Below are 19,079 nucleotides of genomic sequence, written 5' to 3' on the forward strand. Positions count from 1 at the left end.
TGAGTGCTTCATTTGCATGTAGACATCAACGTGGCAGGACCAAGACAGACCACTGTGGTGTCAGTCAAGAGTACAACTTGCTCTGGTTTTAACCACCAAACAGGAAAGCACAGAGAAGACAGAGTCACTCTCCTCAGAGGGGCACAGGGAGAGGTCCTGAGGCAACACACACAAAGGGGACATTGGGAAATTCCCTTTTGATATGAGGAAAGGTTTCACTCTGATGCTGGTCACGTGCTGGAGCAGAGAGGCTGTGGGATGCAGCCCTGGAGGTGCTCACAATTTGAAGAGAAGTTTTTCATCAGCCTGTTTTAATGGACTTGTCCTGAGCACTGGTGAGGACTAGAGACCCCCAGGCTGGGGACTAGAGACCCCCAGGACTTGAGACTCCCATCTGAGATGGGATGCAGCTGCAGGGCTGCCCAGCACTGTCCCTGCACCCCTGCCCTTTGTTTCTCCAGCCTTTCCCCAGGCTCCAGGGCTGGTACTTTCTCCCTGCCCTCTGCTCACACCAAGGCAGCTGACATGCTCCTGCAGCACAGAAGCCCACGGGCACACAGAAGAAAACACCTCGTGATTTAAAAGGCTCTCAGCAGCCGCTGACAGCTCCCCGTACCTGCAGCAATGCCAAGTCAGCATCCTGAGCCAGTTGCTGCAAATTCTTCACAGCAGAGGTAGTTTTAATTACTCTCACCAGGGCAGGAGAGCAGTCCAACGGGAGCTCATTAAGCAATGACTTCTCATCATTTAAAAGTAATAAGGCATGGTAAGGCCTGCAGAAAAATAGAATACATTTGCACAGTAAACTGCAGCTTTTCCTGAAGGCTTTGTTATTCCCACACCACGATACCTGAGGTCAATCTAATGGTAGAAAAAGAATTTCTAATACCATCCTTTTGCTCTAACTGGGTTCGAAATAAGCTTATTTTTATGTCACAGCATAAGACACTCCCTATAAACAGGGGACAGATGGTTATATGGTTACTGGATACCCCAGCAACAAGGAAAAAAGACTGCACTGTACTGGCACACAATTGAGAACTAGTCTGAAAACTGCTAGTCTGCATTACTGAAATACAGAATGGAGTAGAAGAAAGGAAGAAAGCAAGAGTTAAGTTATTTTTGCAGATCAACAAACACAGGAAATAAGGTATCACAGGACCTGGGTTCTCTTCCTTCCAAAAGCAGAATTACTTCTGGGTCAACAGATTAAAATGAACACACAATTCCTGGCTGCAAACAGTGCAGGCCACTCTTGCAGCATCTCCTCAGTACAACCACCTAGAGTTAACACCAAGGCTGTGGCTTCCCACCACCATGAATCCAGCAGCATCACAGTGCCACAGCAGCAGCTCCAGGGAGTCCTGTGTGAGCGCAGGGCCCTCCACCTCTCCAGCCCAGCCACACCATCCCTGTGTGACTGTGCCATCTCAGATGTCTGCAGCATCACCCTTGGAACTGAAGCAAGGACTGGCCACACTTGGAGGGGCAGATCTTGCTCTTACCTGATAGATTTCAGACTTCTCTCGATTGCTTCTGGGGGTATGAAGTTGGTGGCAACATAGTGGATTTTGTGAGGAAGGCAGAAACTCACTTCCAGCCAGTTGTTGATGTGTAAACGAACCACCCCTGTCGTGCAGAGACTAAAATAGGAAGGCAATAAATCCATACAGCATTTACCCTATATCACAAATGAAAACAGTGGTCCAGAGTCACCCCTGCACAGAAATCAGATCAGGACAGGAAAAGACTGAATGCACCCTGTCTGTCCCCAGGCTGGCTGAGGACCAGCTGACTCCTAACTGCAAGGGCCTCCTACACTGGGACTTACAGAGCACCATCCCCCATGGCATTTTGAGGGAGATTTGAGAGACTTCACCACTGATCTTTTGCTCCCTCTGCTCTTAACATTGCAGCAGTGTCTCAAGTTTTAAAAGTTTATTCAAGATCTACTGCGAGGCAAAGGAAAATTCCCTAGGCCAAAGCTGCAAAGGGCAAAGATGAACTGGGCTGTCTTCACCTCCAATTTCCATCCTCCTCTCCAAGGAGAAAGAAAAGAGGATGTCTGTATTGGGCAAGGGCTGTTCCAAGCAGCACATTTCCACAATAACAGCCTCCTTTGGTTCTGCTTAGGTTGTTTGTTTCCTTACTAACCTGTTCCTGCTTGTCACATGAAATCACAAACGTGCTTCTTAAATGGTTTCTTCATTCTAGGAAACCACAGGGACTAAGCTAAGCCCTTAAGCTGACTCCAGACAACAGGACTGGAATGGAAATGATGGACGTATCAGGAATAATAAAGACAATAAAGTCTGACCCTGGCGCTCAGCCTGAAAGCAACAATAAGCCTCTTTTACTGAAAAAACCAGAAAAGCTGGAGATTAGAGCCAGGAACATCATTCAGGTGCTTTTACAGAAGTGTGCAAATCTAGACAGGAGGTGGAATACACCTCAGGAGGGAACTACAGTTACTTAAAATGGGTAATGTACCATAGGGAGTTAAGCCAGCACCACTTTGCAAACCCTCACAATATTCCCATTCCACGGGCAGGGAATGCTGGCCTGGGAACAACTGTGCTGGGAGAAAGCAGCAAGGCCTACCACACCTCTTCATGAGTTAGGAACACATATAAACTTGCTGATCAATATCAAGAAACAGCTAATCTTGTCTACACCAGAGAACTGAACTTCTCAAAGCCCTTCGATTTTAAACTTTCTTCCCAAACAACGTCTTTTGGCTTAAAATCAAATTTCAAAGTTTGCACTCTGAAAATTCCAGCCTGAATTTTAAATTACAAGTGTGTTGAGACTCGCAATTTGACTTTTGTGTCAATAACTCCCATGAATTTCCCCCTCTACACAAACAGATTAAAAAACATGCCAGCAACAAGCCGGGAGCAAATACACACCTTGGAAAAGTCTTTATGTGGTGATTTAACCATTTATAACCAGCATCCAATTGCAGGTCACAGACTAACATGCTCTTTTTCAAGCTCATCTGGCTGTGCACAGGGTTTGGAGAGAGCTGAAATTTCAGCTTTAAACAAAAACATTGGGTAGCTTTGGCTGCTGGTGCAACTACTCACCAAACCACAACAGAGTGGTGAGGGAGCAAACGCGATCCCCCCCTGCCTCGTACATGATCAGACTCATTAGGGAGCATCTATCTCACTGCACACAATGCTTTGCAAAAGATTTTGTTCTCAAATCTTGCATTGAACTCTGGAAAATGCTGATTTTTCAAGCTGCAAATTGAGCAGATACCATGTGTTTTGCTCTTTTTAAGAGAAACTGAGAGGGTGAATCCAGTGTCTCTCTGGCCCCACCAACTCTCATCCGCTCAGAGGCTCCCAACCCTGAAGGAACATGCAAAGCACAAACACCTCTGTTTTAGTTCATTAAATGCTGCAGCTCCAGTAACACTGCTTATCCCACCACACAAACAACTGACACAGAAAGCTGGATTCCCTCAAAACACATCAGGGAAAAGGGCCGAAGCTGTGGTTATCCACAGCATCTCCCAGGCCAAATCCTCACAAGGGGAAACATGGCAATAAAGGAATGGGACAAGCGAGTTCAGAGACCACCTGAAAACTCTTGGAGTTGTAAAAACAGGTTATCCAAGAGCAGCAGAGATACATGAAAGCATGAAACACTTGCAGGGATATTTTCCCTGCAGAGTTTAACACTCAGAAAAAGATCCAGTTGGTTCCTTTCATTCTTTGGTCCAAGTGCACCAAGGCAAAAGCTTTAATTACATAATTACACTCTCCACAGCATAATTTTGTCTACAGTGCACTATACAACAAGAGCCTAGAATTAAAGACAACAAGAAAACCAGATTTTCAGTTCTGATCTGGATCTTAATTTCATTCTTCTGCATTTGCATTCAACTGTACAATTTCCAGCCATCATTACAGCTTTATGCACAGATTTCTCCTTCACCTGCCCCTCCTTGGATGGAAAATAATTTAAGTGTCTGTAATTTGACAAGGAACAAGCTACACCCTCCAGCAGCAACACTTGCAACTGCCCTTAGCCAGATGGCAGAGTTAAATAATGTCCCCAGTACAGACACAAAGATTCAGGCAATAGGATATTAAACCCTCAAAAACATTTTATTCTGTAAGAACTTAAGTTTCAACACTTTTTTTTTTAATCTCTGGTTTGATAACACCTGATGAGCAGTCTGAGGGATACATGGGGAAGGATCAGGATAATCAGATATCAGAGTAGTTTAAAACTGAGAGAGCGAGAGGCAAATAGGAAAAAGCTGTTTAATGTCTCTCCATCATAACGCCCATGAGACATCTCATGATACGAGAAGGAGCAAAGTTCAGAAGAAATAGAAAGAAACACAGAAAGTAGTTAAGCCATGGACCTCCTTATCAGAGGATGCTGTGCTTGTTAAATATTTACCCTGGCTCACAGGGTTGTGGGCTAATTCCGGGAAGTGAGATCAGCTGAAAGCTGCTGAATGTACAGAAACCCCCTCCAGAGCTGCAGGAAGCTGGGGACTATTTTGTGGAATATCACTGCTCTTTTGCTCTGTTCTGCTGTGTCCTGAACTGTGAGATACTGCCCCAAAACGAGGACCTGAAAGCTTGCCAGTATCTCACAGAACTGTAGCCTTTTCCATAACTATTGGCAAAACAAAGAAATCCCACTTCATGTTTATAAAAGAGTTATGAATTTTTACATATCCACACCTCATATCATGTCTATCCTGTCTATATCAGAAAGGAACACATTTTTGAGTTTGGTGGAAGTGAGCTTGTAACTCTGGAGTTTGTTTTTCCTAGAGGTTGTGACTACTCAGAGCTTTGAAATTATTTTGTATTTCCTTATATCAAAGGACATGGGCTGTCCTTTGATAAATAACTGTAGTTGGATTGTATTTTACAGTACAGCCACAGAAATCACATCTAATAATTCATTAAGTCTCATATAAGTATTCCCTGAGCTGCTGAGATGGGCTAGATATACCACTCAGTTCAAGTCCCACTATGCTAAAAATTTATAAAGGCTCTTTATGTATTAAAAAGAAGAAACAAACAATCCAAACCACCCCAAAAACCTCTCCATACTTTCACTTCTATGCCAATGCAAAGCTGAGAGAAGTTTACTAGAACCAGACAGGCAGTTAGTAAGTATCAAGCTCACATATTATCTGCAGTTGCAGATAAAACTTGGTGAAAGCTCCTTAAAAGAGACACATATTGTAACACCAGTAAGTTTTTCAGCCCTGGAGGTCCTGAAAACTTTCTTGGGCCTAAAACCCATTGCTTTCTGTTCCACACAAATGCTTCAGCCTGGGGACAAGATGAATGAAGACTCTCAATTTTCTGAATTAATCAAAAAGAAACATTCTAGTTCTCTCCATTAGAGACAAAAGGGTCCCAGGAAGTACATGCTGAAAGCCTCTAAGCTGTCAGTCTAATAGCACTCCATTTCTATAGCAGCAATAGTGTTACAGTCAGGATGTCCTGGGTACTGATCCTGCCCGAGGAAACACAGGCATCTCATTCAAAACACAAAGAACACTTTGAATGACAAAAATATTCCTACACTTGTGGTTTTGCACAAACCAACTTGCTCAAGGACACGTTGGGTCTTGCCTGAAATACCTCAGCACCATCTACAGGAAGCCAAGGGCTCGACAGCACCTCTGGAGCAACCCTGGAAATTGGGCTGGAATTGCAGAAATCAGCAGGCACTTGGAAATGCTGGTTGGAGCAAATCTCAAACGGAGAGCTGGGCTCCATCTGCAATTCAAAGTGCTCTCTCCACTCCACTGGCTGTTCTCCTACAGCCAAAGGCTATGCCAGAAATTTAAAGCAGCACATTGTCACTGCATGCATCTGAAGGTTTACCCTTCCCAGCAGCGCTTTCTCCTCTAAAAGCAACAGAGCAAATCTTTCCATCTTCCCTCTGAGGTCATCCACACTCTTCCACACTCTCTAGGTGGCCTAAATCCCTCCTGAAATGTGGTGTCCAAACTGGATAAAATAGTCATTACAGTGAGAGTTTTACAGCTGTGAGCAGGACTAGTTCCTATCTTACAGGCAAGACTTGCTTTATGCATTCTTGTCTATCTGCTTTTTTTTTTTTGTAACCCCATGTCACTTATGATTAACCCTCATTTCATAGAAGACCACACAGACTTCACTCCAAAGCTGCTGCCACACAGGAATAATCAATTCATCTTGGACTTGCAGAAGAAGATTGCATTTCTAGAATCCTTTTTCTACCTTACTAAAAAATAATTTAAAATCTATGCCTGCCTGGCAAGGTGCTGCAGCTCCTCTCAGCTGATGTGACTGCAGGTATAACAAGCATATTTCCTATGCTCTCATATTAAGTATTAATGGCAAAACCGTGCAGAACACCTCCTTATCACCCAGCCAGCCAACAACACCGTCAGCTCCTCTTCAAGTACAACTTTCCAATCAAGCACACAGGTACTCCAGATTTTTACCAACACCTTATTTCTTACATTTGCTTTTGACATTGTCATGCAAAAGCATCAAAATCTAACTTGCACCACTTCTTCTCCACTCACAATGCCTAAATGAGGGAGCAACTGCCTTGTTTTACAGCTGGGGGCAGCACCAAAGTGTATTTCTCCATGGTCTGTCTATTCCTCCTTATCTCTGGGAGGGCTCACAGCAGCAGAGTACATGAGCTCGAGCTCTGTGTTGCTACAGTCACAGCTAAATGCCACAAGATGTCACTGTGTCCCTAAAATGTTTGGAAACACGATCAGGGTTTGCCCAGTCATAAATACACAGCCCTAGAGGAACAGAAAAACATGATTTGAATATTAGAATTACAGGCTGCACAAAAACTGCCTTACTTAAAGGGTTAGTACAGGTTTTGTGCAAGGTGTGTGGAACAATACACATTCCTTCAAACAAGATGGAATTCACAGCTCTTGAGCACAAAGAGCAGCTTGGTAGAAGTTTTCTGATACTCTTTGCTACCATTACATTATTTAGGCTCCCAGTGCCTTACCCTACAGGGCTCTGATCCCCTTTGTACAAGAGCAGCCACAACCCAGGGAGGATAAAGGGTTCCCTGAGGAACTCCAGTCTAATTCTCGGAATCCCTGACAAACACCCCAACCAAGGGGCACAGCGCCTTCCCCCACACATGCAGAGGTTCTGTGTCCCTTTGTCCAGGCCTTTCCCCAAGCACATCTCCTGGCTGGAGGAGCCTCTGGGCCTGAGGAGGCAGCACTGACAGGCCCAGGCTCCTGCTCAAGTTCAACACCAACTCCACACTGCTTTGAAACCTTTGCCAGAACTTCTAATCCAGTCAAGAAACAGCATGTTCCACTTTCCATTCTGCTGGAAGTCTCAGCATCTCATCCAAATTTGCTGTCCAGACATGCACAAATGGAGCCAGGGCAGTTCCTGACTTGCCATCAGTGCTCCTGCAGCACTTTCCTCTTAGCTGCAGGTTTAGAGCCCTTCTCCAGTGCTGCGATACCCCTGTTATGACACTTGCCAGTTCTACAATTCACTTGTCATTAGGTGCCTCTGTGCTAAGGAAGAAAATAATAATTCTAAAAGCTGTGACAGACATCGCCAACTTTTAAGAACAAGATACCAAAGACACACCAAGATAATGATTAGGATAGCAGTTCTGCAAGCATTTCACCTGACTGCCAGGCTTCACATTGCTCTGCCTGGTTTAAAACCCAAATCCCAATGATTAACAGCATGAGGAAGTGGATAATATCCTTAAGAACAAAGAGATTTCAGTGAGAAACAGCGTACTGTGAGCTAGGACTAAAATCCAACTTACCTGTCATATGTCTCTTTGAGATCTCTGGCCAGTTTGCACTTGGGTAGGATGTGATGAAAAGGTGACTGGGGCCCTTCTGTGGCTATGGAAAGTTTCAAAACAAGACAGCAAATAATTGATTTCAAATCAAAGAGTTTCCTCTTCCCCCACTGGGTATCAACCTGTATCTTAGGGACAGAATTCGTATCATTTGAATCTACAATTATCTTTCAAAGCTTTTACAATAACTCAAGTCACACGTTAAAATAATAATAGTGAATTATTGCCAACTTCTCCTAAACTTCAACTCAGTTAAGCACATGTAACCAAATTTGACAAATGATGATTTTAAGTGCTTTGCTTTTCCAAACGTTAGCTTTAATTTTTAATGCTCGCAGCAAGATAATGCATCACTGTCAGAGAGAGTTCACCTTAAATAGTGCATATTATTATAGTACATTTCCAAGTGCCATCTGTAAAAGTGCTCTGTAACTGCTAGCCAGGTAGCAGCATGTAAGGGTAAAGCTTCCACGTAGAAGTCTGGTGACTCAGCAGACAGCATTAAAGCATGGAAAACTTGCTCTAGGCTGGGTGAAGCAGAACACATAGGAGCTCTTCCATGGCAGCCTGACAGGAAGAGGCAAACATGATGGCTCAGTGCAAAGTCTCCAGGGATTCTGCTGAACTTAACTAGCAAAGAAAGCAAAGAAACTACTTCACCTCTAAAACTCACATCTCAGCATAGGGATAGTGAACTTGGCTGAGGAAAAATGCAGGGAAAAGCTGTCAGAATGCTACAGAGCACCAAAACTTGTTCACAGTGATCCCAGGCATAGGAGAAGTAAGAAGGTACAATCAGCACCTCTCTGAAAGAGTGCTCCTGGACAGAGCCATTGCTGCTCAAAGCACTCACTCTCTGACATGGCAGACACCTCGTCCTGGATAGCCAGGATGAGCTTGGCCTCCCTGGTGAGGTACTGGCAGCGGCGCTCCTCGTGCTGCAGGACGATGGCGATCCTGCGCGACAGGTTGTGCAGGCAGTTGATCACGGACGGATCCGCGTTGGCCTGCAGGGAACACGGCAAACGAGCAGCCACTGAGCCACAGCACACAGCACTACAGTGATGATGGCTGAGAGGTCAAATGATTTTCCATTGATACCAAAAATCAGCCTCTCGACTGGAAAAAGAACAGAATTTTCTCTACCGGCAACCAAGCAGAAGCTCAGAGGTGTCCAAATGTGATTTGGATTTCTAAGCTTGTCTATGTGCATCAAAGGAACACCACACCTGGATGTGATACCCCTAGCTGCTTTGTTTTTCCAGTTGTTAAAGGGCCTTCTACTAGCAGAGAGCAAAGAACTCAACTTCACACAGTGAGACAAGAAAGTGTCAAGCTTTATCCCAATGTTCAGGTTAAACTCCCTGGCAGCACAAGGGCTGCAGGGCTCTAACATGTCCCACTCACTCCACGTTGCCACACTGGTATTTGTCCTATGTACTGACAAGGCAGTAACTAAGTAACAATTACCAGCTCGTGACCAACATTTTCATCCCAACTCTGAATTAATTTGGATTTACACTCCTAAAAAATTCACAAATACAGCTTATTACTAACACTGCATTTATGAAAGTCCCAGAAAGAAAGTGCTGGAAAAATCTATCATGTCAGTACAGCTGCCAAGGGGGGGTGAGGGGGAACTCAGTAGCTCCAGCATGAGTCAGCAGCTGCTTCATGTTTGTTAAGACATTTAAAGGAATTTAAAGTTCTGGCAAGTGAGAAACCAGCAAACCATGACTCATCAGGTTTTTTTGACTCCGCTGTTCTTGCTGAGTCACGCCACGTTGGTGGCCCTGAAGCTCAAACACAGCAGGATCAGTGCTGATTAAAACACTTGGGCTTTTGCCTGCTCTGTCTGCCCACTGCAGATGGACACTCATCTTTATCTCTGAGGGCCTCCACCCACTCCCTGCACTGCACTACTCCATCCTAGGAAAAAATTTCTACTTGCTTCTTGCCCAACACTTTCCAGAAACCTGACTGCTCCCTGTGAACTAAGAGTGTCTCATCTGGCAAATGGATTTAGTGCTGCATCACACACACAATTACATCAGTATCATCACATGGCTGAAGGGCAAAGAAAACAAGTTTTCCTAGAAACACTAGAAATTAGATTCCAGAAAAATGTGGGCTAGCCTTCACTGCACTTTACCAAGCTCTTGTGAATGGAAGAGCATTGGTTTCAACACTGCTGCTGCCACATGACTCAGTGTGCATCAGTGTGTGTGCTTGCAGGTGCATCTACACACACTTCCCTGCAAACAAAGCACAGGGCTTTAACAATTCACCAAAGCAACACCTCTTAACATGTGAAATCTAAAATCAACTCCTCTATTGCAAATTCAGCACTTCCTGACCCAGGAGTGTCCCAAAGCACAGGAACACTGGATCCCCAGCAGAACTCCATAAACAATTTCTTGCTTGATTCAGATAATTGTCTTGTGTGAAACCTTGCTCCTCATCTGAGGACAAGCCATCCAGGCTGGGGCCATGTCCATGTCACCACTCAAAAGCCAGTGGTAAGAAAAGTACCAGAGCTAAAAAGAAAAAATAAAGTTCCTTTCACAAGCAAGGAGCTGGAGGTTTTTAAATCATGACATTACATCCAGTTGAGCAAAAATCAACCACTTCCATAAAGACAACTATTCCAGCTCCCTCTTCTATTTTTAAACAACCTGTGGATCAGGAAAAGAAAGCCAGAGCTCAGAAATCAAATAATGCTTGAACATAATGAAATTTCTAGGGCTTTATACCATCTAATTAGCCAAGCCAGGATCCCTTAACACCAGCACCCAGTTAATAGAGGAAGCCTGAAAAAAAATTCCAAGCAGAAACTACATATTTGGTCCAGGTTTTTGTTGAGCATTGAAACCTCTTTATTCTTCACTTGTCCTTTTTTCTCATTTAGCTGCTCAGCTGCTGCTCCCTGGCACTCTCCCTTTACAGTGACCTCACTGCTGAGAGGAGGCAGCTTTCAAACACTGTCCATTAATCATAAAACAAGCCTGGAGTGGGCCTACTGCATTCTCTCATGCATCCAAAGCACATCCCACTGTCAGATGGAATGGAGACAGTCCTTACCCTTAGTGCAAACACCACGTTGAACAGAATCATGGTGGGCATCTCTCTCTTTGGTGAGGGGTCAGTTTTGGATACCTGAAAAATATTTTTTAAAAAATCCCAGAGGCTAGTGTCAGTTGGAGCCAGTAACAAAGGGAAAGTAATAATGAAAAGAAAATTTAAAAAAAAAAAGCCTTAGTTAAATAACAAGCTGAGAAAAGAGAGCAGACAAATCAATTTATATCATCAAATATGACTTGCAAAAAATAGAATTATGATTTTTTTTTTTAATTAAAGTGTCACAGTTACTCTACAACAGTGCCTTTGCTGAGCAGCTGTGAAGACTCAAACCAAAACCTTTTGGCCATGAGCATGGAAATGAGTGTCAGTTAAGACAGCACTCTTACTTAGTGTCTTTGTTATTACATTTAGGATCATTAGGGGCCTTAGGTTTAAATTCTTTAGCACAACTGTCAGAAATACTGTCAACAGAATTCCACAGATTTCTCATCTCAGGCCACACCTATTCTTTCCTTTCCTAGAATCCCTATTCCAGTTGCATCCTGTTACAAGCTGCTGCTTTTATCAGAAAAAATATGCTCTAGCAAAGCAGTACTAAAAGAAAAGGTTTGATTTTTCCCTTCCTGCAGGATTTCAAACACATTATCCAGCCCCTCTATTCTCTCTGTGGCAGACAGCTCCATCCCTAAGGCAGATTCAATCTTTCCAGCGAGAAGAAACAGCTGAAGCTGAGACAAGCAAGTGGAATTTGCACAGCCAGAGCAACAGCTCCAAGAGGAGCACATGCTGCCACAAGATGGAGCACAAAATGCAGAGGAGGTTCCCACCTCCCCCTGCTCAACACCCACCCCAGCCCAAGTGCAAACAGCTGGAACCTGCCAGGCCAAACAATAGTTGGTCTCTACCCAAAGTATGTGCAGCACCTGAGCCAGGGCAACCACAGAGCAGCATCTGCCCTTCCCGACAGGTTCCAAGCACCAGCAGGGAACTGCTCGGTAGTGGACCCCAAAATCTGAGTGCTTTCACCCAAGAGTCTCAAAATTTAGAAAACTAAGAGGTGATACCCAGTTGTGGGGGGTTTTTTTCCTAAAGTGAAAATTACACTCTGTTGAAAAGGCAGTGATGGGAGAGTGGTAAAGGCAGTTTACTGTGTTCATCTGTTCTGGACTGACCAGTTCCAGGACATCTTGTGAATTTCCAAGTGTAAGGACTGATCCTGTTCCTTCCTTAAAATCAAAGAAACGACCACCACTAACATCAGCTGGGATGCAGGCTAGATTTCATATCACCTCATGTCCAGAAAAAAAGAAGACAACTAAGCTGGGAAAGAAAATGCTGAAGGAATTTGAAGAATTCAGAACTCCTGCTACATAAAAGGCAATCTGGCACACAGGATTAAATATTTGTGCTCTTGTAACTCCTGAATCTCATTTGAGTAAGCATTTGCTGAGCTGTCCTGTGGATCAGTTTACTGCAGCATGAACTCTGAGGAAACCCAAAGCAGAGGCTGCTGGGTTACTCCAGTCACTGCCTGAGCTCCATGGAAAAGTAGCTCCATCTGGCTTCCTCCTAACTGCAGGAGGGTCTCACATTTAGACTGATATAAACCAGCAGAGATGGCTGCCACATCGAGAAGATTCTGGACTCTAGAAAGTTCTGGGGTGCCTCCTGGGTTGATAAGACACACCCAAAAAGAATATCCTTCAGAAGTAACAAAAAAGGTGTTTACAGCTCTTTATAACTTTGTTTATTTGCCCAGATGCAATTTTATTTAGACAAATTGAAATGAAGTGGCATTTCATGCAATTAGTATTAAACTGGCTGGAAAGAATGTACAATAGTTAAGTGGTGAAAAAAATGCAAATCCAGATTTTCAACCTCATTTACAGCACATTTAGGAAGTTAGGCCTTTCAGAGATTAGTAAAATAAAGGAAAATGACCTGAGGGAGAACAGGCTGCTGCTGCCAGAGCCTTGAGGGCACCAAAAGGTCTTAATGGCCCTGACCAGCCCCAGTTGGGTTTCCACACACACCTCCTAGTCCATGACCTGGGAGCCCCATTTAAGCTCAGCCCAGGGCCTGGAGCTGTGTCTGTCTCCTGGATGGACCCTTGGTTAAATCCATCACACCTTTGTCCTGTCTCCTACTCCTGGCTGGGGTCCCAATACAGACCCCGGGCCTGGTTCATCACTTGCCTTGTCTGGGGCTGCTGATGGATTTGCACAGCTTGGGCACACTTGAATCCTGTCTTCCAAGACAGTTTAACCTTTTTAGGGCTGAGTCTTGGTGATCCTCCATGACATTTCCTGCAGACTCACAACTGAGTTCCCAAAGTAGCATCTTTTGATGCTTTAGGCCAGCTCCTCACTGGGATTAAAGCAGTCTGGTCCTCTAAATATCAAGCTGCAGTTACCAACAAGCTGTTTCCACCTCTAATTATAGCTAGAAAGCAGGACAGAATTGGCAAGGAGACTTTTCCCCCCCCCTGAAAAAAGGAATGACTTAGCAAATTTGATGAAAAATGAGACCAAAGCAGTTCAGTGACAGGGATCCATGTTGGATTCAGAAATTACCAAAGCCTAGTTCATTCCTAGAGTTGATCAGGAAGAAGGAATAGGATAGGGAATATTTGGAACACAGAAGCACATGAATTCTTTCCTGGATTTAAGCAGGGCCTTTTGCACAGCCCAGGTAGCAAATTGCTCTCATTCTAAGCACCTAAAACACAGGCCATGGAGGAAGGTCTCAATGCAAACATCAGCTTGACTTGGTCCACAAGAAAATTTTAGATCTCTTTCAACATCCTACATATTCCATCTAAGTCTTGTGGATCATCTTCAGCCTCAGGAAGAGTTAAGAGCCAAACAAGGCTGACGCAGCTTTTAGCATTTGTGAAGGTTTTCAGTGGTGTTTTTTTAACTGCCACACTAATTAGAGGTGCTAAAAGCTAACTTGCAGGAACTAAAATAAAATAGTGAGAAACAGCTTTTTGAGTTGGAGTGCCCAGTTTTACTTTTCTTTACTCACACTGCTTCCCTCAGTAACCTGAAGAGTTTCTGTGATCACTGACAGCTCCCTCAGTTTGCCACTCACTCCATTTACCCAGAAGTAAGTAAAAGACAGCTTGGAGTGTCAGGATCAAAAGCCAACATGCACGTTCTGAATTCCAGATTTTCTCACTAAAGCCAGGCAGTTTGTGAGGAAGGCAGGTCCCCAGAGGGGATCTCATACCATACCTGCCCGAGGGCATGCTGGAGCAAAGTGGGATGGCCAACAAAGCGAACATTATCGATCTTCAATTCAAACTTTTTGCCACACATATCTGACTTGGTAGCCAAAATTGTTGCCAGGATGACATCCGAAAACCTTGAAGAGCAGAAACAGAAGTTATTGCGATTTTCAAAAAGCACACCCCCAAAATATTCCTCCAAATACAGATATATTTAACTTTGAAGCTGTTAAGGCGTTGTAAATTGTTACTGAATTGCTGTACCTGGAGTACCACCAATTATGTAAAATTAAGGACCCCTAAATTACATCTCTCAGATCATCACAATTATAAAAAAGGAAGCATTCACAACAAAGACTGCAGGGTCATGCTCATTTAATTACATGCTCAGCAAAATACATTGAAAAGATTAGGTGCAGTTTGCTTAAATATAAAAACAGCTGGAGTTAGCCATTGCCTGGATTTAGCTGCAGGTTAATGAACTTACTAAGCAACTACATATTGACACAGCCTGTCACTCAAGCACAACAGAGATCTTTAAGCCACCCAGTATGGCAGAGGGGAAGGCAAGAAAGAGCTGATTCAATTAGGAGAAACACAGCCAGTACTTGTCCTTCCTTTCCCAAAGCTCATCAGTGACATTCCATGTTCCTCACTTAACAGATCTCAACCTGTGGTCAGCAGACAACTGGCACCTTCCAAGAGCTGCCTGGCCTCACCTGGGCTTTCTCATTTGATAAGCCACATTCATGACAGGGCAGGCCCTTCCCAAAGCCCAGCCATGGCATTACTGAATAGCTCTGGATTGGTGGGGGGAAGGCAGCAGCTCTGAGACAGGAGGGCAAGTATCTACAAGGGGTCTGCCCTGTAAAACACAGCCACTGCTGCAAAACCAGCTAAAAATCCAATGTGACAAGGGAAGAATTCCACAACTGCTCTCTCCCATGGCCTCGCAACATCAGTCCGGTCTCTACCAACACTTGTTTTCCTCAAGGTGTTCCCTGGGACAGTGAAGCTCAAACCCACAGGGAAGAGGACCTCAGCTGCTAGAGAAAAGTTGTTGCTCTAGCATAGGAGCACTGCAAGGCTTGTTATTAACAAGTTCTTTCCTCATCTGATTTCCCAGAGGCTCCTATTTAACCAAATGAATTTCAAACCACTTTCTGATGAGAGTCGGTTTTTAAGAATGAAAATGTTTATTTTCTTTTCTGTATTCCACTCAGGGATGTGTGTCCCTGCCAGACCATCCCCCTCCAGCAGGCAGGTGTCCCAGATAACCCAGTATCACTCAGAGAGGAGGGCAGGCATGGGTGTGTGCTGTGCTCACCTTATCTCTTGGCCACAAGTGATCCCTCCATGCCCAGAGAAAGAAGTAATGTACCTTAGTCCTGCTTCCCTCTGAGTCATGGAGAACTACAGAAATTAAGACAAATGCACTCAAGGGCACAGGGGGCATGTCCTTTATTTACAAATACTGGAGATGAAAGACCACACAGGTCCAAACTGCCAAAGCCCCTGGTGCTTTTACAAACAGGTCACCCTGACCACAGCACTCTGTTTATGTTTGGTTTATGGAAAGAGCAGCTGTGTACAAACATCCAGATCCCTGATTGCTCTGCTCCAAACTCCAAGCTAAGGGCAAGCAGAGACTAGCCAGAGATTCCTGGGGCCACTGAGCCCACGCTCCTCAGCCACTGGGCTGCACAACTTGGGAAGTTTGGGAGGAAAGGACAAAGCAACCTCAAACAGGACCTGGACTGACAGTCCCTGGAGATCACACTCAAAATAGAAAAAAAAGTCACCATGACAGCAGTGAGCTTCTCCTCCTCTTTTTGCCCTGTTGAGCTGCTTGTTAATAAACTCATCATGGAGCCAGGAAGATGGTAATAGCAATGGATCCAAAAGGAGCATATGTTTTGGGGAGTGAAGGGAGAACGAGGGCAAACTAGAAAATGTCAGCTTCCTGGTAAGAAATTAGTTACACTTCCCTCCTCCAGTCTTGGCAAAGGATACCTGGGAGCTGATAAACTGATCATTCTGATGACTTTCACAAGGAATTACACCAGCAGATCCTTTTAACAGATAATGTGGTGCTAAAGGTGGGAATTCAGCAGTTTCCCAGGAGAGCTCGTGACACCAAGAGCCCTGTCTGCCCTACCTTGTATGTGGCTCATTGGGGAGGAGGACATTAAAGGGTTGATTTTGGAAAGTCCTCAGTATCTTCTCACTAGCAGGGTCTTCTGTGTCTGGGAGAGTACTGAAATTGCAGCCAGATGACATGCTCAGGGACAGATAATCCTGACCTAGCTGCACCTGCTATTACCACAGGCTCTCCCAGGAGTCACCTGGACTCCAGCCCCATTCTCCTCCTCTGACAGCCTGGATTTATAGTTTTGCTGTCTGGGTTTTTTTAGCCCTCAGTGCTCTACACAATTTTGACATTTCTTAGGCCTCAAGACAATAGGGAAATCGAGGAACAGCAGATGTGTTATTCCCATTACTTCAGTTCATCACCTCATCTTAGAAAATAACACTTTTACTTTAAATATTTTAATACACGTTTTCCCATCTCTGGGGTATGTTAAGACAACCTAAAAACACTGACTTCTCAGAGCCCAAGAGTTTGTTAGAAGCAGATTAGGTTTTGCAGTTGGGCAGTAACAGTCCCTTCTCCTTTTATGAGATTAGTCTGATCATTGTGAATTCCAGAGGGAAGCAAACCTCTTCTGTACTACGGAATTCAGCAGGCAGAAAGTAAATACAATAAGCGAAAGCTCTAATTTGCCCAAATATCCTACCACTCCTGTCCCAAGCACAACATAGCAACAGCACACTGAAAAGAAGGGGGGGGGAGGGGGAATTCAAACCTGAATTCATTTTTTCCCCCAAGAATGGATAATAACTTTTTCTATGCCACAGGAATTCAAAGCAAGGTTTTTATAAATAATTTTTCTTTGAAGTAGTTTAGAACAGGACCTGAGTATGTAGGTGAGGTTTATTTTAAGCAGGGACTAGAGATACATTTTCTTACTTCTGAGGCCCTGAGTTAAGCACTTTTTTCTCCACATGTTTAATCATCCCCTTTAGCTGAGTGGGGCACCAAGAACAAGCAACCAGCACAGCTGCTCAAACCTGGATCCTCTAAAGAGCTCTCCATCATTACCCTGGGATTAGTTTACTCACTGATCTGTACTTTCAAGTCATTTCTCCTCAGAAAACAATTTGGTTTAGAGCTCCTCGTTGGAATAACTACAATGCCAAGGCTATACTTGTTGCATTCCCAGAGACTCCCAGCTTTCTCCAATTCACAGAAGGGACAGTGCCACACCCATTGTGGATTCCCTACAGGAAGCACAGAAATGTTAGTAGGACCTTTGTAATTATCCTGGCATAAACCTATAGCAATACATTTCCTACAGTCACTGTGATTCAGCATATAATTTTCTCATCATTCAGTGTAAAACAAAAACCAGAAACAAAAAGCACAATTAAAAGGATGGTGAGAAAAGAAAAGCCATTCTAGACAAAGGTGATTGTTTAGAACATTTTGTCTTACCCTGAAACCAATTGCTCATCAGTTAGAGGACATTGGTCTCTGAAATGGGAACATGGCCATAAACACAAAACAAAACACAACAAAAGAAAATAAACGAGGCAAGTACACAAAATACAAAAGAAAAAAAAAAGAGATAATATTAAAAACTAGGATGAACTATTAAGGGTTAAACTCCTGTAAAGGAAATACAACTGTTGAGAAGAGTCAAAAGTTAATGGAAGGTGAATTCCAGGGATATATTGCAGGCTTAGTTTGACAACATGGAGAAAACAGGCTAAGGTAACTTAGTCCTTGCACTAGCAGTGGCTGCTGCCATGTGTTTTCCCACAGTACACAGCATTTATGGAGCTGGATTTCCATGGCACTTTTTAATTCACGCTTACCTTAAGAAAAACAGAAGAGCTTGCAGTCTGATTTAGAGCAGATTCTAAACCTCAGTTTCTTTCCTAGACTATTACTATCATTTTCACCAAAGAACCTCCCATGCAGCCCCAAATGACCCACAGCTCTTCCCAGCTGGTTCTAGTGCTTCCACACCCACAAGACTTAGGAAAAGAGGATGCCAAGTGTTTATTGTTGCAGGATTCTGTAAAGGGCCTGGCACACAGAGCCCCCACTGCTCCTGCAGGGATCCACACAGCAGATACAAGGCTGGCCAGACTCACAGCACACACGTGAAGTCCTTCTCTGCCCCTCTGTGTGCCCCAGGCAATAAGCACAACTTAGGAAGTGGAGGCTGAAAAAGCTTTCAAGGCAAAGAACCCTAAACCCTTCTTTACAACAGGTGTACAGAGCAGGACTCTGCTAGCACCTGTACTCACTTTTATATCAGAAACACCTGTTTCCATTTTAACAGTCAACTGCCACTTTTCCCCCAATTAAGAAGATAAAAAAACTACTTGTTTCCTGAAACAATTTCATAAATGTACTGAAAAAATGAATCTGATAAAAGCTTTATACTATCCCACATTAGAAAGGGGAGACAAACTGAAAACCTCCAACAATCACTTAATACAAAACAAAGCAGATTTCTGCCAGTCGCTGAAAAGAGAACGTAGAGAAGCTAAATGACAAACTACACAAAGGGGTGATATTACAGGAAGGGTGTTTCAAGGAATGGGTGGATGAATGGAAAAGCACAGGCTTACAGAAAGGAAGCCTTTCAGAACAAATACAAGGAAGAACACTGGAGTCCAGTGAAAGAGGGACAGAGGAGACAGAAATGTTATCACAGGAGAACTACTGTTTGTTAGAAAGGGACATTCACGTCCTTGTTTGTCAGTAACTTGGGTTTTTTATAACAGAAGCATTTGCTAAATTTGCTGAAACTCCTTCAGTTAGTCAGCTCTGCTACTAAAAATGCGA

At 43.9% G+C, this 19,079-nt stretch overlaps 1 protein-coding gene across 9 annotated transcripts in view; it reads right to left on the reverse strand.

The window, feature by feature from the left end:
- NPRL3 (NPR3 like, GATOR1 complex subunit) overlaps positions 1 to 19,079 on the reverse strand; it is a 41,670-nt gene that overhangs the window by 17,553 nt on the left and 5,038 nt on the right. For 3 of the 9 annotated variants that reach the window (XM_048320681.1, XM_048320690.1, XM_048320688.1), the window contains exons 3-9: positions 17,715 to 17,753; positions 14,166 to 14,295; positions 10,930 to 11,004; positions 8,651 to 8,855; positions 7,810 to 7,891; positions 1,506 to 1,643; positions 617 to 773 (exon numbers count right to left, since the gene is read on the reverse strand). In XM_048320681.1, coding sequence (XP_048176638.1) covers positions 617 to 773; positions 1,506 to 1,643; positions 7,810 to 7,891; positions 8,651 to 8,855; positions 10,930 to 11,004; positions 14,166 to 14,295; positions 17,715 to 17,753 — 826 coding nt within the window. Of the gene's footprint in view, positions 1 to 616; positions 774 to 1,505; positions 1,644 to 7,809; positions 7,892 to 8,650; positions 8,856 to 10,929; positions 11,005 to 14,165; positions 14,296 to 17,341; positions 17,501 to 17,714; positions 17,754 to 19,079 lie in introns of those variants that run through there. The other 6 variants (XM_048320682.1, XM_048320686.1, XM_048320683.1 and 3 more) reach the window with 5 other exon arrangements.

Source organism: Corvus hawaiiensis, chromosome 16 (genome assembly GCF_020740725.1).
Source record: "Corvus hawaiiensis isolate bCorHaw1 chromosome 16, bCorHaw1.pri.cur, whole genome shotgun sequence".
Lineage (NCBI taxonomy): Eukaryota > Metazoa > Chordata > Aves > Passeriformes > Corvidae > Corvus > Corvus hawaiiensis.